Source organism: Ambystoma mexicanum, chromosome 8 (assembly GCF_040938575.1).
Source record: "Ambystoma mexicanum isolate Mex_15411 chromosome 8, UKY_AmexF1_1, whole genome shotgun sequence".
Taxonomy (NCBI): domain Eukaryota; kingdom Metazoa; phylum Chordata; class Amphibia; order Caudata; family Ambystomatidae; genus Ambystoma; species Ambystoma mexicanum.
Genome location: NC_090929.1, coordinates 1,130,440,959 through 1,130,462,568, shown reverse-complemented (window position 1 = coordinate 1,130,462,568; position 21,610 = coordinate 1,130,440,959). Strand labels below are relative to the sequence as shown.

Genomic DNA, 21,610 nt, shown 5'->3' with positions numbered 1-21,610 from the left:
AAGTAAAATTTTCTTGCCGGAAAGGTCAAAGGAATTTCCATCCTTGCAAACCCCCTGTACTTCACCGTCTTTCGACCCTCATTCAGCTGCCGTCTTGAAGCTGCTATTTCCACGTGTGTTTGCCTCGCTCAGAGTGTGTTTTCGTGCCCTGCCTTTTATCCCTGTGGGGAAGGTTAGCGGAAGTCAGGTGTGTGGGATGGCCAGTAATTGCCTGACCTCATCGGACCATTCGATTGGGACATGTCAGGTATACTGCTCAGGTGTTGTCAAGGAGTTCCCCCCTTCTCACCTGGGTCCGGAGTTTGCCGATGTCTTCGATCGCTGCCTTCTTACGAACGTTCCTGATCTTGAACAGCGCCGCTCGAGTCTCGTCTGGTTCCAGGTTGCGTTTAGTTCCGGGAGCGCGGAGTCCAGGAATCCGGGAGTCTGGGAAAGGCTAGAAATGCTCACAACCAGGAAGGGGGAAAGGGTCAGGAGCGGGTAATAGCACTGGGACAAAGGAAACAATACTGCGAGCTACGAACACACGTCTGGGGCTACTCTGCAATAGCATTGAGACGCGCGGAGCCGCAGAAGGTGTGGTCTATAAATAGATCACGCCGCGTTCAGCGCATGGAGCGAGCAAGGGCTTCAACTCTAGGACGGTCATGTTGGAAGTAGTACAGAATGTAAGCCCCGTTGAGACAAGGACCAGGAGGTCCAAAAGGGGCGTGATCTGAAGTTCATGACAGGTGTTAGTCTGTTTTCTCCCAGAGCGGGCTGTCCATGTGAAAGTGTTCATGTAGGAAAGGGCGGGGTAGAGTCCCTATGTATCCTACCTGGTAGAATGGGGTAAAGGTGTTACAGCGAAGGTGACACCGCGTCTCACAATGCAGCGGTTCACTCCCACTCACTGAAGATCCCTCACCCACGTGATCCTCCCGCACTGGTCCACCCTCAGGAACCTGATCCAAAAGCGATGACTGTGTCCTGGCCATCTGGGTGACAGATCCCGGAGACTAGTGGGTGAGACACCTTCTGGTGTCTCACACAATGTAGGGATATATTCAGTGTTCCTGAAATAAATGGGCACTGAACATATTGACTTACGACTTTGGCGGTAGCTATGCCCTTAATAGGTAGCCATGCCCTTAGTAAGGGCATGGCTGCCTCCAAAATCGTGTCCGGATCCGGGTTCCCTGAATGGGGAAATACCGGCCCATTCCGAGTATGGAGGGCCCGGTATTTCCTCCTTCAGGGAACCCGGGCCTGGTCCTTCCCCATTCCCGGAGGGAGCTAACAACGGGCCCATTACGAATGGGCCCGTTGTTAGCTCCCTGGTCCCCTCGCGGAAAGCGCTATGGACGTCTGGAAAAACCAGACGTCCAGAGCGGGTCCCGCAAGGGCACCTCGTAATTGTGCGGAATGGGTTTAACCGTGCCGGCACCATTACCAGCGCCGTCAAACCCATTCCACACAATTTATAATGAGGCCCATTGTCTCTTTCTTTTGACGTGTGACACAGGGATGTTGCCTGGGCTAAGTAATGAAATATATTTTTTTTTTTTATAGAAAAATACCCATGGAGTATGATCATTACAGCAAGAACATGTGAACTGCTGGACTCAGCAGAGAGAAATGATGCTGTGTGCACAACGATGACACCAAATGCCTGGACATATTATTGACATACAACCCCCACAGAACAACACTTACTGGAGGATACTAAAACTGTGCACAAAAAACTTGATCCTTAGAAATAGAGTGAAGTTGATGATGGATGATTTCTTCTTGGCCTGGTCAGCCCAGCCATCAGGAGCCACTTTATACAGAATATCTTCCTCACCCAAGAAGAAGAACTCTTTGTCTGAAGGGAAAGCAAAGCAAAACGGGAGAATATGGCACAAAGTTTATGATTTATTATCATGAATAAACATCTAGAAACAACATCTCGAATGGGGAGCACGGATGAAACCTCCAGACTGATGGGTTATGGAAAGCTTCACTCGATACAGAATAAACAGAAATTAGATGTTGTAGCAATTGAGTAAATGCTTTTATGTGCACAGTAGGAAGTACGCCTATTGGAAAACACTGAACAAAAAAAAAGCAGTCATTATACGGGGAGTATCCCAATGCATTGCAAGGCACAAAAAAGGCCACACATCTCAAGCAGCTACAAGTATACCGAGAGGACAGATATGAGTGAACATTATCCAACAAGCAACAGAGGCAACAGGAGAATCGGCTATCTCAAGTCCTCCATTTGTCATGCAAGAAAATAAACCATATTTTAAGGTATTGGGTCTAACAGTCTCCAGTCATCTCAACTCATCTTCTAGAAACCCATTTTGAAGAAGTTAGCTGGTGTCTCCACCACAGGGAGTTCAACTGAGGATCCAACTTACAAAAGAGTAATTGCCTTGGTTAAACCAGTGGTGATGATGAATTAATAGGAAGTGGAGTGTGCCTTATCTTCTGGGAGATAAAGTATGCAAATCAGAAACATAGCATGGGCTAGGCAATTGGAAAATTGCGAGTAGAGCTTCAGCTGATAAAAGCACATGATTGAGAGCTATAAGACTTAACCTTCATGGGATCCCACGAGTCTTGCCAGGTTTAATGTTACTTACTTTCACATATGTTTTTCTTTGGGGGTATTTGTATCGGAGGAACCTCGCATTAATGCACTTTACATTACATAAGCATAGGTTATGCACAGAGACATGGGGGATGGTTACAGATGTAAACTGGGGCATTCATAAAGCTGATTGAGTGGCTTTACAATAGTTCTGGTAACATTAGTGGGGGAGAGGAGGAGGAGAAGGATTAGGTGAGTCAATGAGTGTTGGGTGATAAGACAGCCTTACAGTAAATTCTGTAGTGTGGCAGTAACTATTAAGGGAATGTGATGCAGTGATCAGGGATGTAGATCACGGGGGTTTGACTCTTAATCTTCACCGTTTTGTCTTTCTTTGGTCTCCAGTCAAATCACATTGTGGCTATTGTGTGTGAATTCTCATTCGAGTAGCCTAGATGCACAGTGATGTGTAATGGATAACAGTCTGGAGAGCTAGACATTACAGTACCATGAGTATGGCGGTAATGTAGTCATGTTAGTGCTGACTAGAGATCAGGCATACTGTGGCATATAAAATGGCTGTATAAGGGGCACGGGTGAAGTTTAGGCACCTGTGACAAGGCTTTTGCCACCATCAGTTTAAGGGAAGACAATGACTTAAATGCTGAACAGATGATCGTGGGAGTAATGAAAGGTTTAATGCTCCAGATGTGGCTTCTTACTCATTTGTGGATTAACTGGGAGCTCACACATAGTCCTACTGGCCGGCCTTATCACTAACTGACACATTCAATCAGGAACTCATGAAATGTAGTTCTTTAAGTACTCAGGATCCATTCAGAACTCATAGTGTATCTCAATACTCACACTAACCTGGTGCAACCAGGAATTCACACAGTGTAGCTCTGTCCTCTTCTCTGATCACTTATGGGTATCATCTAGTGAACTGACGTGATCCTGAGAGGATGCATCTAATAGATTCTAGCACTCACTGTTTCCACAATCCATTTGGAAACCTGGGCAACATCGTTGACTCACCCCATGCACTACTACAAACTCATTTAATGCATCTGTGTAATCCACCCCACCAAAATCAACAGGTAAATCACAGTGCCATAGAGTTCACAATTGTAGATAAAAACCGTCTTTAAAGGCAGTGTGTGTCACAGATTAACCACTGTCCGTACGAGCATGACTATTCTTTAGAGAATGGGTGCTCTATGTGCTAGACTCACTGGATGACGAGGTCACTGAAGAAGGGCCTCAAACACAAAGACAAAATACTCTGCGTCTGATGAGTGCAGTTGAAGGATCTGCCTTGGACTCTCTAAAAAGGAGAAGGGAGAGCTTCCTTTTTACAAAACTCTATATCAGGCAGTGCTGGCAGCCACATGGAAGGTAAGCTGTTTACTCACACTACCCACACACCGCATAATGTGGTTTCATATCATGAAGGACACACTCACCTTTCATGGATGCCAGCCCAAAGTAGAAAGTTTCTTCTAGGTTTGCGTGTGCCATTACCATATCAAAGACATCCCTGGCCTTGGACTTGACATCACAATTTACATCCAGGCACTGCCCACTGGGTAAAATGACATAGAGGCTTCTTTGAGATAAATAAGACTTTCCCCTCTTAGTCTGAAAAATAGAAAACGTCTACTGTATCAAATTCAGTAAACCATCACTTGTGCATGTAGTGATCACGACATTGTATCAATATTTACCACAATAGATCTGGGTAATTCCAAGGTCACTGCAGGCTCTCCAGACATCAAGACAAACTCTGGCTGTGAAAACTGAGGAAGGAATTAACAAATGTGACAGGGAATTATATGTGCTTTATCGCCAAGTAGGATATGATATCATTTAATGAAGTCATTTAGGAAAATAATTTGGGAAAAGAAAGTCTTAGATGTTGAGTTCTCAGTAAAATGGGTCCACAAAGAATATATGGAGAAGAAAACTAACCATAGGTTCAGGACCTCTTGGGCTAAGGTTTTATGAATGATACGATTTCCATTAGTTAGACCCTGTGTGTGGCAAAAGAAGGTGGGCTCAACAGGCATCAACATAGTACATTTGAGCCCTCGTATAAATGAATAATGATAAGACTCACTTCATGGAATACTGAGACAGGATCTAGAAAAAAGATGGATAACATTCAGAAAACCTCAACAAGGATTTGTAAGAGGAAAATCCTGTGGATTAGGACAAAGTAATTTTAAACAATATTAAATTAAATCTGGAGAGTGATAAAGAATACTGAGATTAGAGCTAATCACATATAACGAAGTACCGTTCTTAAAACACAACAGAGCACTACGTTGAATATCTCAGAGCAAATTTGTTCGTTGTCTACCATGTTTCAGAATACTAGGTTATGGGGAGTCTTTAACTGGGCTACACAGCTTTCACCCACATAGATCTTTTTTAAACTTAGATGTGTATAGCCCACAATAAAGTGATATATTTCCAGTATTACCTTAGTAAGAGTTTATGTTGTATATATTTGTTATTTCAATTCACTACTCAATTGTGTGGCCAGCAGGATAGTTTCAACTGCAACGGAAATTGTTTAACTGGTTATGCAGGCAACACACATGTGATATACACCTTATTATGGCACTACCATGAGTTGGGTGGTTTTATTTGAAGGTAAACACTACCCTCAGGGCTGGGTCAGACTGGGGCATGAAAGTGTGTCGGGCACCAATGAAAAAGTTGCCCACAATTGAAAATGGCAATTCATTCCTTTTGTGACAGATTGTTTGAATAGTACCCAAGGGGGGTTTTTTTTGATAAAATGTGATGCAAATTGTGCAAATTAAAGAATATTAATTCAGCATTAATTGTCAAAACTACTAGGCGCATAGTGAAGTAATGTATCAGACTGGCCCACATTGGCAAAAAAAGTGGCCCACTTTGACCAATAAAATGGATCCACACTAGCATTTTGCGTTTTTGGTTCAGGCATTGCCCTGTTCCCCTATAGGCTAACCGAGCCTTCCTCAGGGGTATTCCTGAAAAACCTCTAAATTATGTTATTACAGAAATTCCACTTGCTTTATCTTTCTTCTATCTATAAAAAAAAAAGAAAATTTGATGGTGGAAATTAATAGTGTACACCTATAGTGTATACTAATATTGTACATTTATTTAACAAGCAAAACTGTCAAACCTGACTCTTTGATGAATTTCAGGGGAAGGGTGGTGTGAGTTTGGGCATTGTAGATGTCCACTTTTTCACCCCTGGCAATGTCCCCACTCAAAAGGTTTTTTCCTGTATGGATTGGAAGCACTTGAGCCTCCCTCCTGTACAGGAAAAAGCCTTCCCAAAAGTCCAACCATTTAGTTGGGGTACAAATTGGAGGACTTTGAAGGCAGAATACCACCTTATAAAGAGATGGTATTTTTAGCGCCAGTGGTATTCCCCTTGAATACTGCCTGATGCAAATACATCAGTAGCTGTAATGTGGTGGTTACTAAAACAGGTGGTATTTAGCAAATACGGCCTATGCCAGCAATATCACCTGTGGGATGTTTTTACCCATGCATCCAAGCCCTACCATAAAACTGTGCAGTACTGGCATGGAAAACAACATGATGGCCAGAACTCCCCAGAGAGTGCACAGGGAAAACATGAAGAATAGGCTGCTACCCATTTTTGCCTATGTTGTGAGCACAGGAGGGCACTGCCTAAAACCACCATTGGGCTACACACAAAGTAGCCTGAAACCATTGGGAATGGCAATGCTGATTGCCAAAAAGCAACTCAGAACTGTGGGGAATTCATTTTCTTAATCCCAAAAATGGTTGCAATACCGGTACTCACCACTATCAGAAAGCTGGCGTTTTAAAATCACCAGACTTTCGTGTAAAACAGAACAGAGGAACTCAAACCAGGCCAAGGAAAGACTTGCTAAGAGGTGGACACAATGTAAAACTATATTCTGAAATGACTTGAAGGAAGTAATTATTTAATGTATATATAAAAATTGTAAGTTTGATTTAAACTGGGAACTAAAGTGACATTTAGCTGAATTCTGCCTGACAACTCCCCCCGACAGGAGAAACCTGCTCAGCCACTCTTCCCAGGCCTAGCTGCATCCTGCTTCCCCACCAAAAGGAGTTGACACCTCTCTGATTGAATTACCTGGGGACTGCAGGAAACTGAACAATGGACTCAGGCAAATGTTATATTGGGGGGGCCGTAAAGTGGCTTCCTCTTGGGAGAAGTGGGAGGAGAAGTACTTCGGGGAGCCACCCAAGCTGGAGGCGGGGGCAGGCAGAAGCTTCCCCCATGTGCTTTGGAACCTAAACCACACCCATCTGGGCCAGAGCATAATTTTAAAAAAGATGGATAATTCATAGTACGGACTTGTCAGAATTATATAAGTAATAACATTATTCTTGTGATTTTTCTGTGCACGTTTTAAGAGGTGTTAGGACCCTGTGGTGTATGCTGGGGGGTTGCTAGCGGAAAATAGGGTCTTACTCCAAATGTCTGCATGTTAAAAATCTGACACTTCATCAATTAATGTCCATACTCCTTGCGCACATGTGTGTAATTTTTGGTAAATGTCTGATATTGGTAAACCAGTCAAAAAGCGCAAAATGCTGTAATTTTTGAATGCAAGCCCCCAGGAAGATCAGAGGCGGACAAGCATGGACCATAAGGAATATATAATGTGTACATGTCATTTCAACAAATTGTGTATCTGGGAAATATGTATTTGAATCAAATATAGATTTGTGGGCAAATTGACCAGGGGAGGATCCTCTGACCCATAAACAGACCTCATCATGATGACAATCCATTTCCTTCCCCCAATCATGGGAGAGGGGAGAATTGGGCCAATGACAAGTAGAGAGGGGCAGGTAGAGAGATTCAATTCCATTTTGTGCGGGACGCTCTGCCGGGAGACTCCAGACTTCACATCCATCAATCTTCAGAGACCAGAAATTTACTTCAGAACTTAAAGCAAGGGCCTAAACCCACAAACTGAGAACTCTTCTCAGCAGGCCTCAGCATCCTTAAAATCATTTGCAAACTATTCCACAGCCGGGCGAGCTGTCTGAATTCTTTTGCCAAGAACTTTTGCCAGTACCCAGAAAGCAGTGTTACATCCAGAATCCACTTGATCCGGACCGGAAAGCAGAGCAGTATCCAGAACCAGAGGCCGCTGTATCCAGAGAGACTAGACCAGCAGAGCAGAGCTGACCCAGACCGCTGTGTGCAGAACCAGAGATCCGGATCGCTGTGAGCAGAACCGGTGCCTGATTGACCCGCCGAGCAGACAGAACCGCCGCCGGACGTGTTGACCAGATCCGTGACAAGGCCTAGTTCAAATTTATATTGTGAGTACCTAGCAGAACTGTGCAGAACCAATCTCTTAGTTAAAATAATCTAATTCACGCTATTTTAACCTAGGTAGAACTGCCTCCTGGAAATCGTGTCATCTGTCATTTTTAAAGCTGCACAACTCTCACCTGTCAATTCTGCAGCTGCAAGCTGTCACCTGTCATTTTGAGTTTTACTTTAAAATCTGAAAATCTATCTTTATTAAATCGTCCGTATCTCTGGAACCGTTTGGGCTAGGAACGAAATTTAACTTTCATTTTAAAGCCTTGATTCTAGGCTTTCCAACAAGCCTAGAACCGACTTCCTTATACTTTTACCGCAATCGCGATCTACGCACTTGTGAAATTTACCGCGATTTGCGATTTTGCTCAATATCTCCACTTGCCAAAATAGCAGCTCCATTCTTTCCTTTGTTAAAAATCCGTTTGCAACCTGGTAATAACTCATAGAGCATTGCTAAAGTGAGCCTGAACTAATACCAACAAGCATCTCTCACTCACCCTGAATCTCTAGAGGGAATTAAAATCAGTTAGCACATTTTCCCATCCATTGCCATCACATTTAAAAGCATTTTGGGCCTGTGTTTCAAACTTCTACCTGTTTCCTCTAAGCTTGCTGGGGGGGAACTGAATTCTGTATTGTACTTGATTGTATTCCTGAAGACTGTGTGTGTTACTTCCATCTCCTTGCATTGCATATAGGGGGGATGAATTGCCACCAGGGGAAAAGTGAACATATTATCTCTTGTGAAACCATATCAGTTTATTTTCTGTACTGCATTTATTCCACCTTGCATTTCCTTGAAACCATAAAGCATTTCAGCTACCTCATATTCTATACTACTCCTAAGTAATCAAGTGTACCACTGTAACATTACCCATTGTGGATCCACATCATATGTCTAAGTGTACTATCAGATATTAATTTGTTATAAAAGTGTGATACATATATATTGTTTAATTTTTCAAATAAACCTTTTAATTTGCAAAACAAACCTACTTCTTGGCTCAGTGGGGTCAGGGGGATTCTAAGAGGGGGGTGTTATACAAGGGTTGTCATCCAGAGTACTGAACTGGACATAAAAATACATCAATAAGGGTTTTCCTCAGCATCCCAGACTAGGCATTGACTTAGCTGTAGTGTTGATTGAATATCGCTTACACACCAAACTCGTAATGAGACCCTACGTCATTTATATGTGGATTAGGGACGTATCCTATCCATGTGGGAACACTTGTAGCCATGTTCCTCAGGCGCTCTCCTTAGATCGACTAGTGGTAGCTGCTGCAACCTTTTGATTGGACACACAACAGACTCTTAATGTTTCCATTTGGATGTTGCTACACATCTGCATTCTTATGCACAGCTGGCCGTACCCCTCTGTGATCCTCTACAAGACTCACACTGTGTTATAACATTTCCTTTCATCGCGAGGGATAGTGAGATGATATATGCTACCAATGGTGACAGAACAAAGTTTCCTAATATTTTTTGGGGAATTCCTAGGGTGTTTCATAGTTCTAAGACCTAGTAAATGGGGAAGCCCCAGGTGATCAAATCGTCCATGAAAAAATTGAAGAAAGGCGCCTTAGCCAGTGTGCAGTAGTACAGTGTGTGATATAGAGACAATATGGAGACAAAACAATAATGTTCTACGAGCTGTGTGAATGTGTGTACATCAATACCTTTTTTCTTCGCTGTGGCAAACTTCTGACTGAGTTGGCAGGTGATGAGTGGCCTTTGGACTCACAAGATGCTGATACGGTGGAGTTTGAGCCGACGTAGCTGCTATGTGCTGAAACACTGGCGTGTGACTTCCAGGATGTTCGAGGCAGAGGTGCTTCTGCTAAAATGAATGAAGTTTATATTGCAGTTATAACCATGGCAGAAACTAGGTAATGAAAGGGTGGGGTGTTCATGTTCTCATCCAAGCGTAAAGAGCAGCCTAACACAGTGCACCTTAAAGTATACAGGCTCACATGTATGTCATGAAGGGTTTAATGTCCTAATCATGAGCCTCACCAAACAAAGAGAACTCTCTGGCAGAAATACACCTGATCCAATGCATAAGAAACCTGCTGTGGGAAACAATGCATGTTACAAACAGCAGAGACCTGGGGCCTTGGCCCTAGCAGCACATGATCCTGCTCTTGCAGGTGTCCGCTAAGTCTGGGACATGGATAAAGAGCCCTCGTTCAAAGGGGTCATTCAGCATCCGCCACCTAACTCAATGAGACAATATCTGCACTGCTACATTCTTCTGAGTACATGCAAAATATCCTTGGGCAATCCACCTCAAAGCATGTCAATGCCTCTGAGGCCAGAGACCCCTGGGTTGCTAAGCCCTAAAAAGCCATAAACCTAAGGAAATGACCATGTAGACATTTTCTAGCTACGGACTCTCAAAAATGCAGAGGTCTGGCCGAGTCATGTTGGAATGCTCTCAACGCAATCTGAGGTAATACTGAGAAAGTACATGATCTACTGTGGCAATAATCGCATTCCAGGTGGGCTGTACCATCTGGTAATGGCCCACTGTCCCTAGGAAATGGCCTGAGTGAAGCAAGGGTATTAGCAATGGGCGGCATGCTATTATCATGACAGTACAGCCTGCGTGGAACAGAATTATCACCATTAGCGCTCCTCCGTGCTGGGTAACTGTCTCAATAGTATTAAAAACAAGCATTGAGAATGCCAACAGTTTTGGCTTTTGTTTAGGCATAGGAAAGGCATTTACCAGGCACTGCTATAGTGGGGTCTATAGTGAGATTAACTGGTCATTGATAGTAGCAGCCGCAAAATGGTGAGAGTACCTGGGCATATAATAGCAGCGCCTGGCAAATGTCTAATATGTACAGACCAGCCAAAGTTGTTGGCTTTGCCAATACTTGTTTTTAACAGGACTTCAGTGAAGGACACACATATTGCTTATAAAACAGGTGGCTGAAGGCAGACCTAGTTAAGACATTTTTATTACACCAGTAGCACATGTACAGCTCCAATTAAATAATTAACCCCCAGAGGACTGCTTTAAAAAAACAATGGTAGGCACTTCGAGCAAAACGTTTGATGGTAAGGCATGATAAATCTAGCTCAAAGAGATCCCAAGAGGATGTGTTTTGGACGGGGAGGGGCAGGAAGTGTGTGGCAATGTCCATAGGGATTAGCATGACCACGGGCAGTCAATGGGCCTCACCACGAGTTGGGCGTTTCTGCCGCATTTAAGGGCTACCTGCCAACTCGTGATGAAGCCCAATATGTGGGTAAATAACCAAACAATGCCTACAAACTTGGTGTGCTTCCTCATATGCCATTTCTCCCTAGCTATGCAATAGTTTCAGCTAATAAGTGGCACTGATAGCCAAAACTAAAAAGCTGAAGAGAATGTGTTGGTGTATGACATCGCACTTAGTGCGCTCGTCTGGGAAGAGGAAATAGCTGTGAAATGGGCAGGGTGAGGAAAGAGGATGGGGAGAGGTGGATGTTAGACCAGGGCACAGGGGGATAGAGAGGGGAGTTGTGGTAGTTGGAGGGAAGGGGTAATTGGGAGCACAGTGGGGGAGAGTGACATGGTAATTGGAGGTGCAGAGAACAATGCACTGTGGTACACTGTGGCAATCAAACACTGGGAGAGCATGCTCCTCCTGTCGGGTGATGTCTGCGTTCCCCACATCCCGGTTGGTCGATGCAGCGTCGCAGGGTGCTAATGTGACTAGGAGGCCCTTTTTAGAGGAACAGTTCTTGTGCACATGTTCTATTGTTCTGCCAAGATTATTATGACCTCCCTAAGCAGGGTTCTGAGTGCATGCAGCTGTTGAGCCTCTTATCGGCTGTGCTTCTGTGGAGTCCTCAGAAAGCACACATTCTGATGGGTCGCATATAATATGTTTATTGTGGATCCCTTAGTCCTGCTATTAGGACCTTTGGAAGGATTGATCAGAGTGCAATGTTTTGAAAGGTTTTAAAGTATGTTCTTGAACAATATAGCTATTTGTGCCATGCAGAGTTAAGAAATATATTCTCAGTGAGTGCTCTGAGAGCATGCATTGTAACGGTACTATAAAGATCGGTTAGCTCAGTGTACATGCAGTCTGCTAAGCTTGAGAGGGGTGTGCGAGAGACGGCCAGGAGCACAGATGTATTATGGACCCTGGTAGGACATTTCTGATGATTTTAAAGAGTGCACTACTTCTTCTCAGTCTCCTTCTTAGCCTAAGGAGCTGCATTTAGGATGAGCTCTGAGTGTGTATGTTATGAATCCCAGATACAGCTTTCTCGCTGTGTAATTTAAGGAGCATTAATCTTTTCATTAATCGAATATTTTCCTTCTAAGTGAGTCAACAAAGCCATTTTTAGCAAGATGCTATTGAATGAAGGCCTGTTTGGATGAGCCAAAAACTATTCTAGTTGAACAGTTTGTGCTGGTCCCTTACATTTTTCATATGTCACCTGCAGGTTCAAACTGCAATGCTCCACTAAACCCCTTTAGAATGTGTGCATGTTCTGTTTTGCCTGCATTGGCAGCCGTGAGATGGTAATAAAGAACCAGCCCAGTGCCCTGCTGGTGCCCTCGCATGAAAGTATCAGCGATTATCTCTCAGGGATGCAGCTGGGTTCCCTTTGGTCTGCTGAAAGTGGCTGGTTGCCATGGCTCCAGTGGTGCAGACCCAGCTTCAATAAAAGAAACAATGTTGTCAATTGCCAAGAGTGGAACAACGTTTGAATGTGTGTAAGACTACAGTTAAACAGCTGTGGTCTCTGCATGTATGCAACATAGGTAAAAACGAGTACTGTGAGGGGCCAGTAATGTGAGGTGGTCACTGTTTAATGATTTATCAAAACATGCCATTTTATTCTCAAAAGAAATATGATCAAAAAATGTTTCACTACCCATACTCTGCTGAGGATTTCCATGCCTAACCAAAGCTAAGGGGAACACTAACACAGAACAACTGGCCCTAACACTAAGCAACAAATACACACAGAAAATATATTGCAATACAACACACCATGAACAACATTCACAGTTTCTGACTAACCTTCTAATGTCGTGGATAATTTCCCATCCCGAGGATTCAAGGTTAGTTCTGCCAATGTTCAACCAAAGAAAGAAATGACGAAAGAAATGTCTCAAATCAGTTCCAATGATAGCAAATCTCTTCTCCTGGGTGAAATATTCACTTTCCACTTCCACCAAATAGCACCAATAGTAATCCAAGCCACAATGCATTGTCACCTCTTCAAGAAGACTTGCCACAGTTCAAAAGAAATGCAATATCCACAACTGTCAGTGATACACAGTTCTTGGTTAACAGTTAGTATTTCTTTAGTTATAGTCTTAGAATTCACAATGGTATATTTGTCAGGATGACTTCTCGGTGCTGCTGCTTCCACTTCAACAACTTCACTTCTACTTGATTCCCTATGAGAAAAGTCACCTTTGTCTCACAGTACTCCACTTTGTTTAGACTACTACAATGTTGCATCTACTGACAAACAGATATACCACCATAGCTTCAGTACTTTGGACTACTACCACAGCTTTAGTGATTTGTACCTCTAGACAGGCTTTGACAAGATATACTTTAAAATACGTCAACACCTTCAAGTAGGCAAGACACTCTTTCTCTGAATAACTCTCTTCAAAAGGTGCAGCTTATTTGCCTGTCTTATCTGTCTGCAACAATAACAACCTAGGTTTGCCTTTAAGACTCACTTCTCTCTGTCTTCCACAGTCTCTGGCACTACAGGTTGTGTCAACTTCAAAATAGTCTTCACAAGCAGCCGGTTTCCATTTCCCAACTTTACCTGCACCTGTCTGCCAGTTATCAGCACAATTAATTACCCAGAAGCCTTGGTGCCACTCTCTTGGCTTCAGGTAACTTGCACACTTGTATCTCAGGCCAACTGAACTGTTATTAACTTCACAGTAACAGCTAAATTGCTTTTAACTCTGAGAAAAGCTGATTTCACTGTTAATATTGGGAGACTCTTGGCTTTGGCAATGCTTGTGTTCTTCAATAGTATTTACACATTGACTTCTTATATACAAAAGTTATACAGTGTTATAGTACAGAATAGAGTTCAGTCTGTCTTTAGGAATCATAATTTGGCACACGCGACCACTTCTTAATGTAGTTTTGAAAGTTTAAAGGTTGGTACTGAATTGTATTCCTGTGTGAAAGTGAAGGATAGAGTTCAGTCCTCCTTTAGGAATCACAATAAGGCACAGGCGACCATTCCTTGATATAGTTTTCACAAGTTAAAGCTTTCAACAATTATGTGATCAAGGTTAGGTATTCGGTAATGGCCTTCACAATGTTCACTCTTCTTAATTAGTGACACGCGACCACTCCTTCAGACAATAACAGTCTTTTAAAGGTCGAACAATGGATTTAAGCAGCAGATAGCATCTGCTTTCTACGTGAGTGAAAAGAATTTCATATTATGTGTGAATGCTACATTTCCATTTTTCAGGTACTTCAGGCTCAATGAGCAACTTCCACTCCCTTTAAACCATACAGAATAGGGAAATGGATATTGTTGCTGGCAATGCTCGAGAAAGGTATTAGAATAGCGTACTTCACTCACCGACTTCTTTAACACTTGTTCTGCGAGTCGTACTGCTTCCCCGACTTCTGCCACAACCTCTACTGCTTCTGGCTTCTTGGGGACCCACACGCTTTCTCTGTGAACGTGTCTCCAGTCCGCCACACGTTTATGGAGCCCCTCTCACTCCTGAGACCCACAGCTGGACAACTGCTCCTCGCATCGGTCTCCAGCATGATTACTGCACGGCAACCACAGCCATCAGGCTCACATGGGGAAAGACAACTCTCCTGCAAAACTTCCACTGCGCATCCTCTGCACTTCAGCGTTTGGGGGAACATGGCCCTCTCAGAACAAGCAGGTGGAAACTGCTGCTCCACGTTCTGGCGTCCCTCTTGTTCTCCCACTTCTGCTTGGTTTGCCAGCCTTGTGCCTTCTTCCTTCTGCTACTATTGCTACAGCTTGCATTCCAGTCACAGTTACAGCTCCTTCCAGTTGCCTGCAACTGAGGGGACCTTTTATGCCTCCCAGGATCCTTCAGGTATGGGCTGTTAGGCCTAATTGCATGCCCCTTCAGCTCTTTACCTCGTCCCAGTACTTATGGGATTATGGGACTTGGAGTTCCTTTCAACAAAGTTGTCTCTTTTAACAATTGAGTTACGTTTAAGGGTAGATTTATTTCCCTTAAACTCATTAAAAGATGGACTGTTGGGATTGGTTGTTGCATAGGAAGACATTAGATTTAAGGCATTTTCTCTAGACCCTTTTACATGATACCTTTGGGAGTAGCAGGGTGTTTATCCTGAGATATCTTGAAAGATTGTTCTGTGACTATGGCTTGCTCAGATTTAACAGAGCTTGTACGCCAGGTGACAGATCTTATATGAGGGTCAGGGACATTATAATGACAATAAGTCAATTTTGGCAATCCAGTAAGGTGCTTCCTTTCAAAGGACAAATAACATGTCTCATCCGATGGGATCTCCTAACCACCCTGAGCCCTGTCTCCTACCTGGTGATCCTCCCAAAGTACACCACCCCCAAGGTTCGGATCAGGCAGCATCTGCTTTTCCCAGTCCACCTATGAGGAGACCTTAGGTAGGGTTTCAGTGAGGGATCCGTAGGATTCTTCCCAGTACACACAGTTGTGGTATCCACAAGTGTATATTCTACACAATACAGAATACATAGTCATGGTATCATGTGTATGTCATGAACAGGACCACCCAGTTCTGGCATCTATATGTGTATGCCATACCAATCAACAGGACCGGAGGGGACACAACATTGTTATCTTCATGTGTATGCAAAGGACCGGACCAAAGTACACACACCAGAGATATCAGCATGGAAATGCCATAAACGGTAGTATACACAGTCATGTTATCCATTTGTGTATCCCACTTACAGGACCAGAGTACAAACAGGTGTGGTACCCTCATCTGTAGACTAGGCAGAAATGCATAAAGCTGTGGTTGATACATGTGTATGCTATGCACAGGACCAGAACTACAAACAGCTATGGTGTCTGCATGTTTATTGGCATGCCCAGACATCGACAGGCACCCTTTAAGCCTAATTTTATGCTTCAAGGGTGTTTCTTGTACTAACAGAAAAATAAAGGATTAGGTTTCACAGAGGTCTCTTGGTGGGAAATCATCAGAACATAAACAAATCAGGCTTCACTAGGAGGACAGTAGCCTCCAGTCTGACCTTTCTACCTAATACGCCCGCTTCCTTGTGGAATACAAATGGCACTCCCAATCTTTGTTGTTTTAAATTACGACACATGTCTTCCTTGGCATTTCAAGTTACTTGCTCAGCTTTTATAGATTTTGTCAATATGTCACACATATTCTCAGTCAAACTATACCCACCACCCCTAGTGCCTTGAGTCTTCTAGGTGCCGACCAGGCATTAGACACTTTAAGATTATTTGAAGGACTGTACTGGGCCCTGGGGTTGTCAGGCTTAACTCTTGGTAGGCTATGAGGCACCTCTTTGGGTGGTGTTGCTCCTCCACCAAGCTAAGAGCCTCACCAGTAGCATGGGTTTTGACCAGACAACTCGAAGCCTCTCTTATTTGCTGCCCCCTCCTCCTTATCACTTGTACATTCCTCTTCTCTGGCCTTCACCACCTTTCTACCCTCCTGCTCCTTTCTCCTCCTCAAAGAATTTCCATACTATAATTTGCTCCTATTCTACCCCTCTTTTCCTTCTCTTATCTTCTCCTCATTCTCCCTTTTGCAATTCCACTGTTCTTCTTCCCTCCCTTCTCACTTTTTATCCATATTCTCCTTTGCCTCCTCCTCATTATTCTCCTCCGCCTCCTTCCCTACAAATCATGAATCTTTTTCTGAAGTTATCCTTTCTACCTCCTTACTGCTCCTCTTCAGCACTTTCACATCTGTTACTTTCTCCTTCTTTGATGTTCCCCTTGCTCTTACTCCTTTCTGGTCCTCTTGCCCCCCGAACCAGCTCTCCCCCCTCCTTCTCTGATTTTCTCTCCTACTTTCTGCTTCTCTGCATCTTTCAAATCCTTACCTTTCTTCTTTTCTGAGGCACCCTTCTCCTGCTCCTTTCTGCGCCTCTGCACCACCTCCACCTCTTCTTTGAACCTTGCCTTCTCAACGCTCTGTCCATAATTTCATGGTTCCATCTCCTGACTCCCACATGTTTCTCTGTTTCACCCTGCTGTTTATACAATAATGTGACTACCTGCAGGTGTCCTGATTGTCTGAATGACTTCACCTGTCCATACACAAGGGGTGACTGCTGTGATTAGCTTGCTCACCAGAGAAATATCAAGTTCCCAGCTGCAGCAACTTGGCAGCCCATGTGTGGCTCAGCAACCTGTGTCTACTTCGACTTGGACCACCATCTTCGATCTGCATTACTGGCATTTTGCAGGTTCTGAAATTAAATTCTTCTTTATTTGTAGTGGGCACTAGCGTAACAGGGCCCCGCCAGCACATGTCCTGGGAGGAGGCCACACTTGAAAAAAAAAATTTAAAATATTTATTTTTTCTCCAAAAAAAAATAAGTTTCGTTTTGAATTCACTCTGAATTAATAAAGAAATAATTTCTGCAACAGAAATAATTTCTTTATGAAGGCAGAGTGACTACAAAAAGAAACTTTCTTTTTGAAGGTTGAGGGCTTCCCCGAACCCATGACAAGGAAGACCCTAGGCTGGAGGGCTGCATGTCATGGGGTGGTGGGGAGCCCTATGACTTCAAAAATAAATAGTTTATTTTTGAAGTCACTCTGCCTTCATAAAGAAATTATTTCTGTTATGGTTAGCTCCTTAACTGAATAATTTCTTAATGAAGTTACAGTGACTTCAAAAAGAAACAATGGGGCTCATTGTGACCATACCGGCCCGGAAACAACGGTTCTGGTAAGCTTACCGGCACCGTTGTTTCCAGACCTGCATATTACAGGTCTTCCTGCTGGGACCGCTGTGCCCGACAGGACTGACCCTGCCGGCCACAGCGGCCATGGTAGGCAGACCCGTCACAGAAGCACCGGCACCGTTACCAACGGTGCCGGTGCTTGCGTGTCCCCATGGGACTCCACGGGAATGGGGATTACCGAAATTACCGGTGCCTGAATTCCCAGCCGCTGGACTTGGAAGAGCCCGGTGGCACCGGGAAGTCAGGCGCTGGTAATTTTTTACAGGGCTGGTGGCAACCCGCCGGCACGGTTACTGCCAGACCCGTAATGAGCCCCAATTTCTTTTTGAAGTAATAGGGCTCCCCTCAACCCCATGACGTGTGCGTGTGTGAGTGTATGGTGAAAGGGTGCACACTTAAATGTATAGGTGGCTGCCTGTGTGAGTGTATGGTGAAAGGGTGCACACAAATGTATGGGTCGCTGGGTGTGCGTGTGTGCGTGTACAGTGAAAGGGTGCACACTTAAATGTATGGATGGCTGCCTGGGTGTGCATGTATGGTGAAAGAGTGCACACTTAAATGTATGGATGGCTGGGTGTGTATATGGTGAATGGTGTGTGTGCTTGTGTACAGGGGCACAACAAAACCTGCATTTCGGGGGGCTAACCCTTCAAATGTTTGGAGAGACGCTAACTTTACGGGTGGTGGGGAGGGGCAAACTTATTTGTGTGGGGGCATCTAACTTCTTTACGCGTTTTAATGAGACTATTCTAGTGCAGCTTCAATGTTACAAGCAGTTAACTCTCTCCTTTAAGTCTCCTATTCCCTTTCTACCCTTCCAATCACTCCCCTTGCACGCAAGTACTAGACCCACATCGCGATTTCAATTGACTAAAAAATGTGGCATTTGAATGCAGGTACAAACAGTGAAATGCTTTAGGTTGGTAATTGCTTGGCCCTTATTAACAGTAAAACCCAGGTACTGTTTAACATCTGTGTCCCGTTCTGTCTGGCAACTGCTCTAAAGATCAGCCAGGTTGAGTCAACATAGCCCAAAATGTCAGGGGGTCGGGAGTGCTGAAGCCCAGTCAACTCAATGGTGTTGTGCCACTACTTGTGTTTAATGCCTTGATTACTCCTAGCCCTATTCTTCCTTGTCCCAGTACTTATGTATAAGGCAGTACTTGTATATGCTGCCTCCTAAACAAGTACTGGGATGAGGTAGAGGCACATGGAGGTAATGCCTGACTTAGCTACCTGTGATCTTCATTACCCCTAGTCCCACTCCTCCTCATCCCAGTACTTACCTATGAGGCAAGGAGCCTCATACGTAAGCTCTGGGACAAGGAAGAGGGACGTGGAGGTAATTCTTGGCCAATGAGCTGATTTAGGAGGTTGGGGTGAGGGGTGGGAGAGAGAGGGGATGTGTGGCGGGGGGCGGGATTGTGCAATAAATCATAATGGTTGTCCATGTCCAGGCTAAGCAGGCATGATATGTGGTATTAGTGGCTAGAGAGGCATTTTGGTGCAGCCAGTCTAGTCATTCCTCAGTTTGGTATGACTTTCTTTTAACTGGGAATTTCTGATAAATCAGTCCTGCTAAGTGTAATTACCTGGCTAGATTGGCATTTGGGTCCTGCCAGTCTAGCCATTTCTTACTGCGGCATTGTATATTTTTCTGGGCCTTTGTGATAAAATTATATGATAAAAGTAATTTATAAAGCGCCTGTACACAAGTGTTTCTATGCGTGACAAGACAAGGGAGGGAAGATAGAGGGAGGACAAGACAAACGATCTCACTAGGCCTTGTGAATTGTGAGAAAGAGAGGTGCAAGAGAAAAGAAGGGGGGAAGTGCAAGGGAGAGGGGAGGGGAAAACAGGGCTGCGATGCTCTGAGTAAGTGCAGCCAGGGCAGCACAGCTATGGGTAGTGCAAGGAGAACAAGGGGCTGCAGGGTTACAGTTACAGCCCCTAACTGCATGATAGGCACGGAGACAGTGTAAGGGGGACCGATCAAGAAAGAGCCTGGACTCAAACAGACTCTGAGGGTATGCAAGCAACTGGTCAGAAAAGCAGCAGACAGGTAGGTCAGCAGGGGAGGAAGAGAGAGAAAGCAGAGGAGAAAAGGAAAGTTTTGAGCTGCTTCCGAAACTTCAGATGGTCTGGCTCAAGTTTGAAGGGGCAGGGAGGCCATTCCAGAGGGAGGCACCAGCAGAGGAGAGAGATCTACCCCCCACTATCTGCCTGGAGAAGCATCTAACCCTTAGAGAGTTGGAGGTAGCTGAGCGAAGGGCTCGAGAAGGAAGGTATTTTGGAAGAGAGCGTTGGATGTAGTGCCGGCCCTTACCCCCTAAAGACTTGTGGACAATGCAAAGGGTCTTGAACTTGATCTTTGCAGCCACCGGGAGTCAGTGGAGAGATTTCAGGGCTGGAGAGATATGATCCCTGGGCTTGAGGCCAATGATAAGTCTTGCAGTTTTGTTCTGGATTAGTTGCAGATGACGGAGAGTAGAGGAAGGCAGAATGAGAAAGAGGCTATTGTAGCAGTCCAGCCTAAAGAGAACCAGGGCTCTGGAGACAGTGAGCTTCTGGTGGAAAATGAGAAAGGTAAGAGTCCCTTTGAGGAGGTGCAAATTGTAGTGGAACTTCTTGGTGACATCCGAGATATGAGGAGAGAAAGAGAGAGTGGCAAAGAAGATGACACCAAGGTTTTTTGCCTCGCAGGAAGGTGAAGGAAGAGGGCCCAAGGCGGACGGCCAGAGTGAGAGAGGGAAAGCTGGTGCCAGGGTCCCAATGAGAAGGATCTCCGTTTTACTGGCATAAAGGCAGAGATCGTTGGAGGCGCACCAATCCTGAATCGCGGATAGACTGTCAGGAATGAGCGAGAGAGGAGGCTGAGGGGAGCCTGAAGGAAAGCTGAGTCATCCACATAACACTGAAAGTTTGAGGAGAAGGTAGAGATCAGGTGGGCCAAAGCGGCCAAGTGGAGGTTGAAAAACCAGGGTGACAGTATAGAGCCCTGGGGAACGTCACAGGTAGAGAGAGGTGGCAGAGAGATTGGGACCAGTTTGGACCTGGGAGGGCGGGGGCAATCCAAGAGGAAGGAAGTCAGTCACTCCAGGGCCTGGTCTGTGATGCCCAGGTTCTCACAGAGTCGATTGATCAGGATGGCGTTGTTGACGGCAGTGCTTTAAGTGGGGTAAGAAACTGAGGGGGGGCCCTCATTTGGGGGCGTGGCCTAAGACGTGATGGGCATGGCCTAATTGGTGGGCGGGGCCTAAATGCGACATGGTAAAACTGCTCGGGCCTACATTACTAAGTACATATTGTGTAGCAGACTGCTTGCTACATGGCTTAAGTATAACAAATCAAAGCTCAAGGTGATTATTTATTTATGTGGTTTACTGCACTGAACATAGCTTATCTTATTTGTGAACCAGATTTTATGCTACCCATGCCTGCCACTTATGCTGTGCCCATGCATTTTTTATAGAACAAAAATTGGCAATAAGGGCACATTGCTAGTGAGTCACATTGCAAAAGAAAACATTGCAAAAGAAAAAGAAAAAAAAAGTTTATTTGCCAGGTGGCATTTTAAAATGCTCATTTGCAACAGTTAAATACACTGCAAACCACTTGTGACAATTAGAATTTTCAGGAATATTGAAAAGTTAGGCAGTGACAAAGGCAGTATTCTAATGCCATAGTGGGATGTTATAGCCCAGGGCCAAGACCTTATCTGG

The 21,610-nt window shown here is 44.5% G+C and overlaps 1 protein-coding gene across 3 annotated transcripts in view; it reads right to left on the bottom strand.

Annotated features, from left to right (window-relative positions):
* Positions 1 to 21,610, bottom strand: part of FRMPD2 (FERM and PDZ domain containing 2) — an 878,187-nt gene that overhangs the window by 531,230 nt on the left and 325,347 nt on the right. The window contains exons 7-11 of one of the 3 annotated variants that reach the window (XM_069611181.1): positions 12,965 to 13,012; positions 9,611 to 9,771; positions 4,288 to 4,359; positions 4,027 to 4,201; positions 1,696 to 1,846 (exon numbers count right to left, since the gene is read on the bottom strand). In XM_069611181.1, the coding sequence (XP_069467282.1) occupies positions 1,696 to 1,846; positions 4,027 to 4,201; positions 4,288 to 4,359; positions 9,611 to 9,771; positions 12,965 to 13,012 (607 nt within the window). The remainder of the gene's footprint in view (positions 1 to 1,695; positions 1,847 to 4,026; positions 4,202 to 4,287; positions 4,360 to 9,610; positions 9,772 to 12,964; positions 13,013 to 21,610) is intronic. The other 2 variants (XM_069611182.1, XM_069611183.1) reach the window with 2 other exon arrangements.